Raw genomic sequence first — 17,049 nt, forward strand, 5'->3', positions numbered from 1 at the left:
TGACATAATCATGACTTTACCTTCTAGCAATGAACAAGCAATTCATTGAAAATGATTTGATTGAAATGCTCCCAGGCAAAGATCAGGACAGCTGCGCGTTCAGGCCCTCTGCTGAGGCGGACCTTGGTTACTAGAGGAGGCGGACGATGCGATGGATGTGCGTGGGGCGCCGGCGTTGCTCTATGATCTTTGGCTGCTGCTGGTCGCATGTGGCTGCATGGGTGTTGCTCAGGGTAAGGACATGAGAATGTTCTCGCCTTGGCTGATGGAGGGGGCTCGGCTTGCCGCTTGTAATGAAATATTCTAGCGGTCCCTGCATCCGTTGTCCTTGTGCAGGAAGGAACTGCAGATGCTTGTTTACACCGAAGATAGACACAAAATGCTGGAGTAACTCAGTGGGACAGGCAGCATCTCTGGAGTGAAGGCATGGGTGACATTTCGGGTCGAGTCTGAAGAAGAATCTCGACTCGATATGTATCTATCTTCGTTGTCCTTGGAGTTCGTTGTAATTGGAGTTCATGCTTGCCGATCAGTCAGTGAATCTATCAATGGGGTGGGCTGACTAACTTGCTGCGCCTTCAATATTGCGTGGTCGGCCTGTGGTCCTGCTCGTGTATATTAAATGCTGGACATCTACATTTTAAATAACACTCTCGGGTTGTAAGGCCGCTGAGGAGAGATGTTTTGGTAGCTTCATCTGAACTGATTTGTAGATGCTTTCCCACTTCCCAGGCATAAGAGATACCTACCAATTTCTAGTCTCGTAGCACAATTCCCAGATCAAGAGAACTATGATGTGTGCTTTCTTCAGCAGTTCATTTAATAACGTGGAGTGGAAGGAGTTGAGTGGAGGGTTAAATTGGAGGTGTAGACGGACAGGAGTGCTGGTGCAGGATTCCCAAAAGGTTAATTTGCATGTTGAATCCGGAGTAAGAATGTTAATGTGGGCAGCGCACACACGGGGCCGGGTGGAGCGGGGCCGCAGCTCTGGGCAGCGGACACCTGGTCCCGCTCCACACAACGTCCCAGTCAGCTGCAGCAGAGTTGGGGATAGCCTGGTCCCTCCGCCCACCCAGAATCACTGACCGCGCTGCACCAGCACCGGACCCCGACACCGGGGTGATTCACCCACCCGACCCCCGGACCCCGACCCACACACGACACATGGGGTGATTCACCCCCCCCCCCCTCCGACCCCCACCACCACACGGGGCGATTCAACCTCCCGACCCACACACGGGGTGATTCACTCCCCCGAATCTCATTGAATCCTAGCAACTAGTGAAAGACCTGGATAGAGTGGATTTAGAGAGGATGTTTCCACCAGTGGGATAATCTAAGACCAGAGGGTACAGCCTCAAAATAAAAGAATGTACTTTTAGAAAAGAGATGAGAAATATATTTAGCCAAAGGATGGTGAATATGTGGAATTCATTGCCACAGACAGTTGTAGAGGCCAAGACAAGGCTAAATGGAACATTCTACTGGGGTGGTGGTACAGGCATACATGATTCAAGAGACTTTTGGATAGGCTTATGAATATGCAGGGAATGGAGGATTTTGGATTATGTACAGACAGATAATGGTAGATCTTTGCATCATGTTTGGCACAGACATTGTGAGCCAAAGGGCCAGTAGTTGATATGCTGTGGTTTTCTGTGTTCTATAAGAACCTGCTTGCAGTGAGGAAAATGCTTTGTTGCAATTGCGACAATGCAAAGGTATTTTTTGGTTGTTAAAAATTTGGGATATCATGAGATCATGAAAAGTGTTGAATCTGGTTCCATCATCTTTATCTCGCAACTATTTCTTATCTAGGTCCTGCTCCTGAGCAAAGCACAGTGCACGTTTCTGCATGTGCATAGATACTGAGCTCTAAGCCACTGCTTTCAAATTTTGACACCTTCATTGACTCTAAATTTGCTCGATATCTGGAAAAGCAGAAATTTCTTCCAAATAAGTTGTTAGGAATCAAAGCCTTTAACTTTAGTTCACACCAGGAACTGTTAGCAGATCACGCTTTCTATTGTTAACCCTTAAATATCTGAAGCACTTGATTGTTCGCAATCCGTTATCACTTATTTTTTTTATATGGTTGAACCTTGGACCATATACCTACATTACATTAAATCTGCATTTTCCACCACCATGAATGTTGCTGCACTTTGCCTCTGCATTATCATTTTTATTAGTGAACCATCACCTCCAGTCTAGACCTTTGTTACTTTTGGACTGATAGCCACCAAGTTAAGATGGGGCCGACGGTTTTTATTTAAGTGCTGACACCAGAATTTCCTCCAACTAAACGAGAGTAAGTCTGAGGTCATCCTACTCGGACTCAATCAAAATGATAGCAGGCAGCCTTGGAAGCCTTACCCCATTACTCAAACCTCACGTCAAAAACCTTGGCGTGATATTTGACTCCACGTTGAAATTTGATAAACAAGTCAATGCCGTGGTAAAAGCTAACTTCTTCCAGCTTCGGACGATAGCTAAAATAAAACAATTCCTCCAAGTTGACGACCCCGAAAAGATCATCCACTCATTTATCTCCTCCCGTTTTGATTACTGCAACTCCTTTTACACTGGCATCAGCCAATCATCCCTGTCCCGCCTGCAATTGGTCCAAAATGCCGCAGCGAGACTCCTGACGGGCACCCGAAAAAGGACCACATCACCCCGATTCTGGCCTCTCTCCACTGGCTCCCTGTGCGGTTCCGAATCAATTTCAAGCTCCTTCTTTCTGTATACAAAGCCCTTAACGGGCTTGCCCCCACCTACATCAAAAATCTGCTTAACCACCATACCGCCTCCATGTCCCTCAGATCGGCCGACTTGGGGTTACTGACCATCTAGGCATAAGCTCAGGGGCGTCCGTGCTTTTGCGGTTGCAGCTCCTAGACTATGGAACAGCATCCCTCTTCCCATCAGAACTGCCCCCTCCATCGACTCTTTTAAGTCTACACTTAAAACTTATTTCTACTCTCAAGCCTTTCTTGAGGTCCTCTGAGGGAGCGCTGTATGTATGTATCTACGTATGTATTGTTGATCTATGTACCACTTTTGTAGCACGTTAGTACCTGCACCAATGTAAAGACCTTTGGTAAACGAGAGTTGTTTTTAAATGTGCTATAGAAATAAAATTGACTTGAATTGATCAGTAGATTGTCACAATTGGGAGCATTTTGGTTTCATTTCAGTGATGATCATTAGTGAGGATGACTGCAGGGAAGTCTGAATATTTTATGATGGAGAAATGTGGTATTGTTCTTATCTTCAAAAATTTATAACAATCTTTTGGCAGCAAATGTGCCAAAAGCAGTGACATCAAGCTGCACTTATTCATCAATAACCTAGTCACTTCTGGTTTCACTTGTAAAATCTATTCATTATCACACCCATGATATAGACAGCGCAGAGCTGAAGAGTTGAGCGTGAGACGGACCTTGACATCAAGGCAGAATTTTTAAGCATTTGAACCTTGGCAAAACTGTAGTTAGTGAAAGTAAAGGTATACTCTACCGACTGAAGCCACACACCACTCAAGGAAGATGGCTTTAGTTCTTGAAAGGTGTCCTCAGGACAACGTCCTGGGCTCTTAGCCATCCCAGGCTGCTTTGGTTCCTTAGAAAATGAAGCAAGACCTGAAAGTATAGCAGAACATGGTCAACAGTCAGGCAAAGGTTGATAGGTTGTGAGTAAATATTCACACTGCTCCTGACAAGAGAGTCTGACACACACCCAGAAGTAGATGGACATCATTTAAATGCCTCTTCCAAAAGATGATACCTCCATCCTGTGCAGTATTCCTTCACTGGAGTGTCAACCAAGTATCTTGTGTTTCATTTGTAAACAAGCCTGTTATAAATTGAGCCATAGCTGACTTTCAAGTTGTTAATTGGTAGCAAAACAATATGGGATATCTGAAATTGTGAAAAACACTATAGAATGTGTAACATTTTGCTCTCCTTTATCAAGCCTACTTTTAGAACTTTAATTGCCTTTTAATGGTTTAATAAACCGCCCTGCCACCATTCTGTTGTTTTTGCTCTATATGCATTTCCTGGAGATCTAGGATATTTGAAGCGCGTTTAAAATTTAGTAGTACTATTGTGGATACCGGGAGAAGGGATTATAGATAGGGAACTTCCAGAAACTGTGAATTCTTGTGCTTGGAATATATTAAATTCGAAAATTATTTCTTGTTGAATTACATGTGTTGAATACTGACTGAAGCTGCGAATGGATTCTCGTTGTGCTGTAATATCCTGAATATACTGTTGTTTCTGCAGGTGGAAATCACTTGACCTCTGAATCCTGGCTACAATCAGTGAGTCTGAACAGAAGTATTGTCAAGAATGGATTTCACCGGTATGTATTGTAACAATATAGATATTTTTAAATGTCCTTGCCACACAGTTAATGTGTACTTGCATCCTATGTTTTAAGTACATTTGTAAAAAAAATTTAGACTTTGGGTAATCCAACATAATTTTAAAGCCTAAAACTATAAGGACGGATATAAATAAATTGCTCCGTAGAGTAAGCTCATATGAGTTTTACAATTTGGTATTAAATTAGATGTGTTTGGTTGAAACAGCAGGGGTTAGTGTGTGGAATGAATTTCAATGGTTATTGGACACAAGTAAAAAATGTTCAAGTTTTGTTGATTTTCATTTTTCTACCACCCACTTAATATAGATATTTTGGCGAGTCGGAGATGGTAAGTTGGTTTGAATTGTTTTATTTTAACGAAACAATGAGCCAACGAGAGTTGATAAGACAACCAAATTTACAATGTGGCTCCCACAAGTGTGGGCACTAGACTGACAGTTACTGACAGTTATCAGCAAAAGAAAACTGCCAATAGAACACCTGCACTCATGAGACTACTCCAGCCAATCACGAGGGTTTGGCTACCCAGAACCACCACCGGGTGGCGCTACAGGATCCTTCCCCCCCCCCAGAACCCGAGGCGCGGAACCTAGCAGGGAGCCGGACAGAACGACCCGAACGCGTGGAGGCCGTGGCGGGCGTAACAACGGGGGCTGGCAAAACAGAGCCAAGAGACTGGAACGGGCCCGGAGCAACGGGGACAACTGGGTCGGGTGAAACAAGCACCACTGGTACAGCGGGATTGGCCGGTGGACCACCACCGGTCTGTCCACGTCCACATGGGCCAGCTTGAGCCGGGCGATAGAGATGATGTCCTCACGGCCCCCCGTGTCCAACGTAAATGTAGCAAGGCCAGCATGCAACACCTGGAACGGCCCCTCATAAACTCGCTGGAGCAGATATCGGTGGGCATCCCTGCAAACAAAAACAAACAGACAATCTTGCAGACCCGACAGCATGTGCACCGCAGGCAGGCTGTGCCGCGAGGTGGGTACCGGAGCCAGTCCGATTACCTGAGAGGACAAATGGAGAACAGACAAATATATACACATTTCTTGTTATCTACAAGAGAAAAGGCATGTCGTGGATTACAACAACATGGATACCACTAAGGCTTTCTCCCTTGTGTCCAATTTCTCCCCATGCCCTACCATCACCAAGAAAAACACAAATATATTCTAAAATTATTAACGCTCATCAATAAACCTATCAAAATGTTTAAATACGTGGAAAGAAATTATATTAAGCAAACAAACTATTTCCATTGAAAGTTACCAGCACCAGTTAGTTTTGAAGTTACAAGGTGTTCCTGTCTATTAAAACAACGTAAATCAGGAAGCCACTTAAAACAAGTGGTCTGGGAACTGATCCACACATTTGAGCAGACCATCACTCGTCCCTCAAAATGCACGTGCACATTTGTTTTCAAAATATATGATGGGGTACAGGCAAGACCTCACCAGTAGCAGATAGCAAATCAGTCGATAACAAAGGCCAAGTGCATAAACTCCCCACAGAAGGCAACAGAGGCCAGGATCTAACCCAGGTTGCTAGAGCTGTGTGCCACTATACTACCCCTTAGGAGCTCCTGAAATCTTGAAAGACATATAAATCTATTTCTCAGTGGGATCTGCACTTGTATCTTTAAGTTTGTAGAACTTGTAATTAAGAGTAAAATGCACTTGGCATTGGCATTGGATCCATGATATCTTTTAAGCAGTGGATAAAGAGCCAGTAAAATCTTGTAGGAAAGAATACGGCAGTAATGAGCTCCACCGTCCAAAAGCCATCCTGATATAACTTTAGCTTTCAAGTGGTTGTGTAGGCTACATGTAAGAGACTTGATTAATAATGAGTACCACTGTGATATTTTCTGTTCTCTCTGTCTCCTGCACAGCCACGTGATTTGCATGGTTTAGTATTTCACGATATCTTTATATCACTGGGTCAAAGAATTACAATTACATGAATGGAATATAACAAAATAATATTTCATGCCCTGTTCTCATGTTTAATTTTGGACATGTGTTGATGAGTTTCATTGTAATTAATTGGTTTTCTACTTTATAGAGAGCTTGTGATAGACGTTCGGCTTGGTGATGGTGCCCACCCTGACTGCTGCATTATGATCGAGGAGCAATTACCCCGAGGGCTTTATGTAGATCCATATGAGCTTGCGTCACTACATGAACATGGTGCAAAGGTACGAGAAATGTAATCTTTAATCTATCAGTACTGAACATAAATATGTGTATTGTGACCCCTGAGTTAGTTGTATACACATTGTCCTTATGAGAGTATAAAGTATAATGGCAAGGGAGTGGCATATGTTTTAAGAATGTTAACAACACAATTAATTGTTAAGTGCAACACTGCAGTGGACAGAACAAAACTGCAATTTTACCATTGGGCAAGATCAACTTCAGCTTCTGCTGTGTAATATGTCATTCACAGTCACCAATTATTTCCAGACCTAATGTTGAAAAATTAAAAATTAGGTTCCAAGAATGTATCTCAAATACAATTTCAATAATAAGTCATACAAAGTTTTCATATTTTAATGTCGGGTTCTAGAAGAAACCTTCAATTTATTTAGACCTTTTGCCACTCAATTTCCTGGCTGATGTTTATTGAGGTTTACTATTGATCTGAACCTGTGTTTTGGTGGTGATGTAGGAATGACACGCATGTGGTAATACAGAATGAAACTTTCAAGTCTGGCACCATTGGGATATGATCATTGCTGGACTGCAAATTACCACCTGATCATCTTCTTCTGAGCAGGAGAACTGTTCTTTCTCAGTACAACATACTCAAAATGTTGTTTTTTAATGTTTGTGATTGCTGTGCAGATATTTGTTCAGAAGGGGATCGACATTGAAGCTCCAGAATATTTATCAACTGCACACATGGTTATCATCTACCTTAATCCCAACACCAGCAACCCTGGGCATTTTACTGGCAAAGTCCCAATGCATGTACGATACCATCGTCCAACTGATGTGGAGGAAACAAATACATTGGTGATCCTCACAAATCCACGCTTGATGATTCACTGCCAGAGAGGTAACAAATAATTATTTGTGAGGGGTAGACCTCGATGTTAAAATTACTCATCTGGCAATCCTGAGGCATTTGTACAAATCCAACTGGGGGAATTTAATTTCAGCTAAAAACATTCTGGAACATAAAGCTGGTATTAGTATTGGAGACAATTCAACTTCCAAATTGTTTTCAAACCCTTACTGATACACTAACATTCTTTCAGGGAACAAAATCTTATGTCCTTGTTCTTTCTGGCCAGTATTTAATTACAGAGCTGCAGAAATGCGGTCGACCTACCTTCAGATGATCTCTCTGGCCACTTTGCTCAAGGATAGTTTGGAATGTGCACTATCGTGTCTACATCAACCACCACCCTTGGCAGTGTGTTCCAGGCGCTCACCAACGACTGTAAACTTGTCCAGTAAATCTTCTTTAAACTTTGCCTATCTTACCTTAAAGCGATGCCCTCTAGTATTTGATTTTTCATTCCTGGCAATAAGATTCTGACTGTCCACCTACCTCTGCCTAACTATGTTTGCCCTATCTATGTACATCTATCAGGTCTTGTCGCAACCTCCAGCGTTGTAGAGACAATGATCAAAATTCACTCCTTTGTATCTCTGCTATACCCTTCTTACAATTTACCTTTGTCTAATAATTTATGGAGTACTTTGTCAGAGTCTTTTTTAACATCTGCTTGATTTGTTTCTAATTTTAGTATATGTTATATGGCCCAATTATGGATGCTTGCAGCAGCAGATGAAACTATATTGGTGGCTTCCAACCATTTTATCTAAATCTGAATTTGTGGGAAATTTTATCTTGAAGGGCCTGTCCCACTTGGGCATTATTTGTGCGTCATTTACGCGTCATGACGCTTGACGCGACATAAATTACGCGTCACGTGCGCGTCATGACACGCAGGTGATGTGCGCATAGCGCGTGGTGACGTAGGCAGTGACGAGTGGGCGCGTGAGGCGCCCCAGGATTTCGGGATTCACAAAATCTTCGCGGGCCACCTGCGTGACGCGCAAATAATGCCCAAGTGGAACAGGCCCTTTAATACCAATTTTTCCATACCACTGATGTTAGATTAACTGGACTGTAAAGATCCAGTTAAGCTTGGTTTCCATTGGAGGCAAGCTAGGTTTCCACTGGTCATTCCCCAGTCCTATTCTTAGAGTGTTGCAATTTAGAGACATTTCAAATTACTCAGTATACTTAAAGCCTCTGGCTCTTATTCCTCTTTTAAGCTTTCCTTTACACTCAACATAAAATCATGCGTTTTGGTCTCAACCATTTTAGGACTCATCTTCCCTCTGATATACTGTTTGCTCAAAGTAAATCAAATACTCATTTTATAATTCTGGTATTTTGAGGCCTTATGTACAAGCTCATGAATCCTCTCGTCTCTCAGATAATCTGGTGCAGGCAAGTTGGAACCCCAGTGTGTCGGAGCTTCCATGCTCATTGAAAAGCCCCAGTACCTTACGATGGGTGAATGTTACCTATCAGAATGTAAGTTGATAACATCTTTAAATATTACTCACTGAATCTCATTGATGAACCTGTAATTTCCGTGAGAATGTATTTTTTATCGGCCCTCTAGAATAGAAATGTTCCAAATTTTATGGCATGTATCGTGTGAGCAATAATATTTTTTAAATTTCACAATTCAAAATTATATTGCTTTTATGGCTTATCTTATAGATTGTCGGGTCCATCTATTCATGGTATTTCTTCATTCAGTCCTTTTGGTGTTGAGAACATGCAGAGATTCTTGAAACACTGTTGTCTCATTAAGCTATCTGTTCACATTTGCTGAATTAAATTCTAAATTATTTATAATGCAACTTTTAACATATTTGGTGATAAACTCAGGTTGTGTCTATTTCGGTTTAAACCAGCATCTGGAGTTCCTTCCTACAGATAGGATACTTACTGGAGATATGTACCGGGTTCACAGCAATATCCAGATATGTACCTGGCTCACATCAATCTCCTCTCCTTTCTCCTCTAAGATGGCGCCTACCTGCGGTGACATTTTGCCAGCGGCACAACAGAAAATCTTCAAATATAGTGTTTCTGAGCTCACCTGTATCAAAGAATCTGCAGAAATCAATGATGTAAGTAGCGAGCTGCTAACGCATTTACATGCATTAGCGCTGCTCTGAACGCCCAAAGTTAGCGACTGTAAGGGAATTCACCGATCGGAGGGGCGCAGGTACAGTAGGTACTGTACCTGTAAACCTCGGGGAGGCCTTCATGGAGTCCTGAATTGAAGCCGTCGGGCAGGATCTCCCAGCAGCAACGGTCTGAGGGGAATCCCCGACCTCGCGGAGACTCGCAAGTACCGTACCTTTAAACACCGAGGAGGGTTTCATGGAGTACGGAAACGTGGTCGTCGGGCAGGACTACAAGTAAGACTGAAGCGTAGGGGACTTCAGCCCCCTCTCCCTACCATCCTACTGGCCAACGTACAGTCACTGGAAAGCAAAGTTAGGACTTAAGGTCAAGGCTGCTTTACCAAAGGGAGATGAGGGAATGCTCTGTGTTCTGTTTCACAGAGACATGGCTCACCCCCTGCTCCCCAGACTCAGCGGTCCAGCCTGAAGGATTCTCCATCCACCGTATGGACCGTACGCAGGCATCTGGAAAAGGGAGAGGAGGGGGCGTCTGCCTCATGGTCAACTCTTTGTGGTGCTCAGACGTGGCAGTCCTATCCAACTCCTGCTCTCCACACCTCGAACATCTGGCGGTGATGTGCTGTCCCTTCTACCTAGCGAGGGAATTCACCTCCATCGTCCTGACCGCGGTCTACATCCCACCCCAGGCAGTTGTCCGTCTGGCACTGGAGGAGCTGCACGCCGTGGTCAACAAGCACCAGACGGCTTACCCCGAGGCGTTTACCACCATAGCCGGGGACTTCAACAAAGCCAACCTGAAGAAATCGCTCCCTAACTTCCACCAACATGTCTCCTGCAGCACCAGAGGATCAAATACCCTTGACCACTGCTACACCACCATCAAAGACGCCAATCGCTCTATCTTGGTTCTTGGTTTCTTGGTCTTCCAAAATATTCCAAATGGAATTTAAACTGTAGGTGGTGAAGGGAGGGCTTAAGCCAGAAAGGGTTATTGGGAAGAAAGAGCTACTTTAAATTTAGTTGCATCTAGTTGGGTAACTATAGTAGGGTGGAGATTATTCGATGCTTTAATTTGGGTTTGGTGTAGGTCTTGTAATCTATGTCGAGCTGACCATTTAACATTTTGTAATATCCCTCGCCCTCACTTCGGAAAATCTGACCATTCAGCGGTGCTGCTTCTTCCTGCATACAGGCAGCAACTGAAGAAAGCACCCCCAGAGGTGAGGACTGTACAGAGCTGGTTTGGGGAGGCAGAGGAACAACTCCAGGACTGCTTGGAGTCTGTAGACTGGGCAATGTTCAGGGACTCGGCAACGGACCTGAATGAATACGCCACAGTCGTTACAGACTTCATAAGGAAATGTGTGGAGGACTGCGTTTCAACAAAAACCTTCCAAGTGTTTTCTAACCAGAAGCCTTGGATGAACCATGAGATCCGCATTCTTCTGAAGTCCAGATCCCGGGCATTCAGGTTTGGCGATGCAGATCATGCAGTCCACTGTCCAGATACGACCTTGGTAAGGCCATCAAAAAGGCCAAAATGGACTTCTGCTCCAAGCTGGAGGATGAGACCGATGTTCGGCAACTGTGGCGGGCCTTGAATGCCATCACCTCCTACAAGGCAAAATCAGTAGGCGGCTCAAACGACAGCAGAGCATCACTCCCTGATGAGCTCAATGCGTTCTACGCACGGTTTGATAGGGAGAACGCTGATGTGCCTTCCCGAGTCCCTATTCGCCCTGACGGTGTCATAGTCTCAGAGGCCGACGCCAGAAGATCCTTCAGGGGGGTGAACCCTCGGAAAGCGCCTGGACCTGATGGTATACCCGGTCGAGTTCTCAAGACCTGTACAGACCAACTGGCGGGAGTTTTTGCAGACATTTTCAACCTCTCACTTCTGAGATCTGAGGTTCCCACCTGCTTTAAGAGGGCATCAATAATACCAGTGCCTAAGAAGAGCAAGGTGACGTGCCTCAATGACTATCGACCAGTGGCACTAACATATGTGGTGATGAAGTGCTTTGAGAGGTTGGTTATGGCGCATATCAACTCCTACCTCGACAAGAACCTCGACCAAGTACAGTTTGCATACCACCACAACAGGTCAACGGTAGATGCTTTATACCCATGACTGCGTAGCCGGTCATAGTGCGAACTCCATCATCAAGTTCGCCGATGACACCACTGTGGTTGGACGAATCACAGATGGGGACGTGTCAGAGTATAGAAGTGAGATCGACCGACTGACCAAATGGTGCCAGCACAACAACCTGGCTCTCAACATCAGTAAGACCAAGGAATTGATTGTGGACTTTAGTAGGGGAAGGATGAGGACCCACAATCCTGCTTATATCAATGGGATGATGGTGGAGAGGGTCAATAATTTCAAATTCCTGGGCTTGCATATATCAGAAGATCTTTCCAGGACACAGCACACCAATGCAATTGTAAAGAAGGCACATCAGCGACTCTACTTCCTGAGAAGATTACGGAGATTCGGCATGTTGAAGAGGATTCTCCTAAACTTCTTCAGGTGCTCGGTAGAGAGCATTCTGACTGGTTGCATCGTGGCCTGGTTCGGCAACTTGAGCTAAAAAGACTACAAAAAGGTGTGACCACTGCCCAGTCCATCACCGGCTTTGACCTCCCCACCGTCGAAGGGATCTATCGTAGTCGCTGCCTCAAAAAGGCAGCCAAAATCATCAAGGACCCACACCATCCTGGCCACACATTTATCACACCACTGCCATCAGGAAGAAGGTACAGGAGCCTGAAAACTGTAACGTCCAGGTTCAGGAACAGCTGCTTCCCCACAGCCATCAGGCTATTAAACACAACGAATAAGCTATGAGCTCTGAACTGCAAAATACTATATTATTATTTGTTATTTGCACTATATTTGTTATTTATTGAACTTTTTCTTTTTTTTCCCCGTTATATACAATGTTTACATATTCTGTTGTGCTGCAGCAAGTAAGAATTTCATTGTCCTGTCCAGGACATATGACAATAAAACGTTCTTGACTCTTGACTTGACTCTTGATATTAAAGTTTTATACTTCTACTTTTTAATAATTCTGTTGGATAAAATACCAGTATAGTGGTAGACTGGACCATATTTGCCCTGCCTCATGGTATAGATACTAAACATCTCGGCAGATATTATCGTGCTGCCCCAGATTTGCAGGTCTCAACTTCCCTTATAAAATGATGAACATCACGCATCGGGCCTGAAATTCTGACTTCTGCTCCCATCAAATAAAACTCCTTATAGGGAATTCTAATTTGAAAAATTATTTTTGTATTGTAAACTTTTTGTGCAGTAAACTTAATGCACATAGTTTGCAGTTGTGTCAAAAACAAATAGATTTTCTTGCACTAAACATATCGGCAGATATTATCAGCAGAAAATAATAGAATTTGAGATTTGTGAGAATGGATATGCAGTACAATTAAGTGATTGCTTCCAATTAACTGATTAACAAACTGCAGAATTGCTTCTTTGTTGACATTACAATAAATACTGTCTCTTTGCAGGTTGGAGAAATCTTAACACTGCAGGTTCCTGTTGGGCAGAAGAAGCATGCATTGATTGTTACTGCTGCAACATTACTGGCTACCATTTTGGGCTGCACTCTTCTTTTGAAAGTTGTATGGAAACACGGCCAGTTTGAATCCTAACATAAAAGCAATGGACAGCTGTTAAAAGGTGAAGGTACCATCCTGGCTATTACTGGAATGGTTTCAACTGGATTACTGTGGATTTGGCCATGAAAGTAATGGTTGTCATAGATACTGTGGTTTAATGACCTCCGAGATATTTGCGTCTTTTGTGATGACACGTTTTTCTGTACTTGGAACAAGCCTGGCTGCATTACATTACAGGAACAATTTAGAATATAAAATGTGTAGGTTACAACAAACTGCAGATGCTCGTTTACACCAAAGATAGACACAAAATGCTGGAGTAACTTGGTGGGTCAGGCGGCATCTCTGGAGAAAGGGAATATGATGACGTTTCGGGTCGAACCCCTTCCTCAGACTTGTCTGACTTCTGCTTCCATTGAGAAGATTCCCCAATGGGTGTACAAAATTGAGGAATTGTACGCACCACATTGTAATCATTTTTTTCTACAAATGTGCTTACAGTTGTGTACGTACCAGTTTATATAACTTTACTCTCCCTTGCTCTATTTTTCATTGGCTATGATTTTGAGCAAAAATACTATGAATAGTAAGTCCAACCTCTAGCAAAATTGGAGCTCTATCCCCAGACTGTAAGTATTCCTTTTGAGAATTTATACAGGTGTTCTGAATATTACAGGCAAATACACTTCCACCATTCTCTCAGACAATGTATTTGTCTCAAAATATCCATATTATTAAATAATTTATACTAATTATAAAATCCCTCAATTTTTGTGGGAAAACAGGCCTGCTGCTGATGGGTTTCTGAATTCAAGAAGTGTGTTGGCCTTGAGATTTCTTTATGAAGATTGCACAGCTTGTACTTACTGGACTGTAACCTCTGCTTGTGGAAACAGACCTCAAATTTATCTAACTTTTCTCAGGAAGCCATCATGGAATCATTAGATTGGGATAAAGTTCCATTTCCAGACAAACCTTCATGATTTAAAGACCCCTCAAAACATTTGACAACTATTGAAGTACTTTTGAAATGTGATTCTTCTTGTAATGTCGAGCCAAGTTGCATATGGATGCTCTTACAACTGATAATGTGATTTAAAAAAAAACAAGATTATGTGGGATAAACTGCTAGAGGAAATTAGGGTAGAATTATAATGTTTAAATGTCACATTTACAGGTACATGGAAAGGTATAGAATATAGAAAGGTACATGGACAGGTATAGACAAACAAGGCTAACTTGAGTAGGGTTGAATGATTTGGGCAGAAGTGTTTGTTTCTGTGCTGTATAAATCTATGACTCTGTACTGAGCCCAGACATCATAACTGCTTTATTATTGTTTTTCTCCATCATAAAATCAATTCACTGTTGGTTATAATGTTTAGTTTAATTAGCAACACCTCCGTTAGCTAAGGAGTTTACCCGAGTATGAGATGGAGAACATGATAACGTTTTCCGGAAATGTATAAGTATTGCAGGATTTGCTATGGATAATCAAAAAAAGAAAATCAAGAAAGTCAAAAGTGTTTTATCGTCATATGTCCCAAAATGGAACAATGGAATTCTTACTTGCTGTAGCACCGCAGATATTTAAACATAGTACTCCGTAAACAACATAATAAACTGCAAAAACAGAAGTTCAGTATATACAAAACAAACCAACCACAATAGTGCAAAGAAAGGAAGTATTGGCCTCATGTCTATGTAGTTCGGAGTTTAGTTGAAGGTTGTGGTGTTTAATAGCCTGATGGTCGTTGGGAAGCTGCTCCTGAACTTGGACATTATAGTTTTCAGACTCCTATACCTTTTTCAAAATGGTAGGCGTGAAATGAGATTGTGGCCAGTATGGTGTTGGTTTCTGATGATGTTTGCTGCATTTTTAAGGCAACGACTCCCGTCACAATAAAATAATGCATATCCTCTCTCCCCGAGGATAAAGTGGAGTCACCTGAACCAACCATGTTCTGATGCACTCAGTGGTTTCCAACTTTTGCTTTTGCATGTCTGTGACTTTGTGAAAAGAATTAGCTCGGTTAGCACTACCAACTATTACTAGAACAAAAACAGAATGGTAGAGCTTAGTTGGTAAAGCAGCATCTGTGGAGACAAAGCACCAACCTTCCTGTTCATCGCGCTTTGCACTGTGTGAATTTCACTCCGACAGCGCTCCCCCCGCTTGCCCTATCCTCTGCCTGCATAACGGGCTGGTAAAGGAAGCGATGTGTGTGTGTTGCATTCTGACAGTCGCCGTTCCAGTTGCCGGTTTTTCAGGCGACTGCCGGTGACCTGACAGTCGCCTAAGTGGCCCATAAATCAAAGTTGAGAGGGAACAGAAAAGATTGCCAGTATTTGGCCTTCTGGGCTGGAATAGAGGCCGGTAAGCAATAGGTGAAAGCAGATGGGAGGGATGATGGACAAATGGAACCAGATGGTGGGAGGAGATGGGAGGAATGAACAGAGGAGGCAGAGAACTAGGTGAATATGTGAATGTTTGTGGGAGGAAGGCATTGGGGTGTGAGTTACGTGAAATTGGAAAATTCAATATACCGGTACATACCATTGGGTTGTAGCTCCCCATGAGATATTGCTTTTCCAATTTGTATTTGGCCTCGTCATAGTAATGGAGGAGGCTGAAGACTGAGAGGTCGCCCCTTCATCATCTGGTTATACCTATCACCTACCAGTCTCTCTTCTCCCTCTCCCCCTCCCGATCCATACACACCTTCCACCCTTCTCAGGCCTGATGCAGGGTCTCGGCATGAAATGTCGAATTATGTCTTTCATCTCCGTAGATGCTGTTTGACGCACTGTGTTCTTCCAGTGTTCAGTTTTTGTCCTAGATTCCAGCATCTGCTGTTTCCTTTGCCTTCTTTACTATTATAATTTCCTAGAACTGAATAAAGTAACCTTGTCTGCTCATGTTCCAAATGTTTTGTTAATGCATCATTTCTATGCATCTTGACTCATTGTGCACAAACATGACTTAAGTTTTTTTCCCTTGCATGTTCAATTTTCTCCGTAGCCAATTACCCCTCAATTTCTTTGTGTGCTTGTGATTCTTGATTTTTCTTTTGATTTCTGCTATGCAAATGATGTGTATGCTATGAACTAAATATTGTGAGCACTAGTTTCCAAGATAAACCATGCTTTGTCTGAACAATTACAAAGTTGAATTACTCGGGGTCAAATTACATATCCTATTAGGTATAATAACTAACTAATTTGCCTTATTTTCATGCCAATAAATGCATCCTTACAGTCTTTGTAAAATCCAACGATAACCAGGTTATTGTGTTACAAAGGTCAGGAGTTTCACTTTGCCTGTGTTTTGGAATTGTTATGCTAGTTCCACCTGATGGTTATTACTGAAATCTGTCTTGAGCAAACATTTTTCACTTGTTATTGAAATGTTTGTATCCCTTAAATGATTTAATCTGCTCACTAATCTAGGTTAGAGACACCCTACCCTACCTCCACCCCCCCCCCCCCCTCCCCCCCCCCCCCCCCCCCCCCCCCCAATTGTAAGTAATTGAAAATTCAGTCTAAAGATGCTGGAAATATTCAGAAGGTCAGGCAGTGTCTGTGGAGAGAGAAATAGTAAGCATTTCAAATTGAAAGACCGTCAGAACTGGGAAAGTGAGAAAGCACAAAGACGCGAGAGGCTACAGATACTGGAAAATGGAGGAACAACTATCTGCTCTGCAGGTCGAGCAGTATTGTTGGAGGGATCCCATATGTTTTGAATGTAGTAGGGGAAAGAAGGGTAGGACAAAAATATCCCTATCCATCTCTAACCAATCGTCCCTATTTCATA

At 42.9% G+C, this 17,049-nt stretch overlaps 1 protein-coding gene across 1 annotated transcript; it reads left to right on the forward strand.

The window, feature by feature from the left end:
* The first annotated feature begins 102 nt into the window (after positions 1 to 102).
* On the forward strand, positions 103 to 13,960 carry pigx (phosphatidylinositol glycan anchor biosynthesis class X). The gene is made up of 6 exons (XM_033031626.1): positions 103 to 233; positions 4,293 to 4,371; positions 6,466 to 6,598; positions 7,248 to 7,461; positions 8,858 to 8,958; positions 13,125 to 13,960. The coding sequence occupies exons 1-6, from the start codon at positions 152 to 154 to the stop codon at positions 13,266 to 13,268; spliced, it is 753 nt and encodes a 250-aa protein (XP_032887517.1). The 5' UTR covers positions 103 to 151; the 3' UTR covers positions 13,269 to 13,960.
* The last annotated feature ends 3,089 nt before the right edge of the window (positions 13,961 to 17,049 follow it).

This window comes from Amblyraja radiata, chromosome 13, assembly GCF_010909765.2.
Source record: "Amblyraja radiata isolate CabotCenter1 chromosome 13, sAmbRad1.1.pri, whole genome shotgun sequence".
In the NCBI taxonomy this organism is placed as follows: domain Eukaryota; kingdom Metazoa; phylum Chordata; class Chondrichthyes; order Rajiformes; family Rajidae; genus Amblyraja; species Amblyraja radiata.

What these genes read in the sequence shown, in the direction of transcription:
- pigx (XM_033031626.1), top strand. Translation starts at nt 152, where the DNA reads ATGGATGTGCGTGGGGCGCCGGCGTTGCTCTATGATCTTTGGCTGCTG. An exon ending in GTCAAGAATGGATTTCACCG is followed by an intron (nt 4,372 to 6,465) that starts GTATGTATTGTA and finishes TCTACTTTATAG; the next exon opens with AGAGCTTGTGATAGACGTTC. An exon ending in GATGATTCACTGCCAGAGAG is followed by an intron (nt 7,462 to 8,857) that starts GTAACAAATAAT and finishes CTCGTCTCTCAG; the next exon opens with ATAATCTGGTGCAGGCAAGT.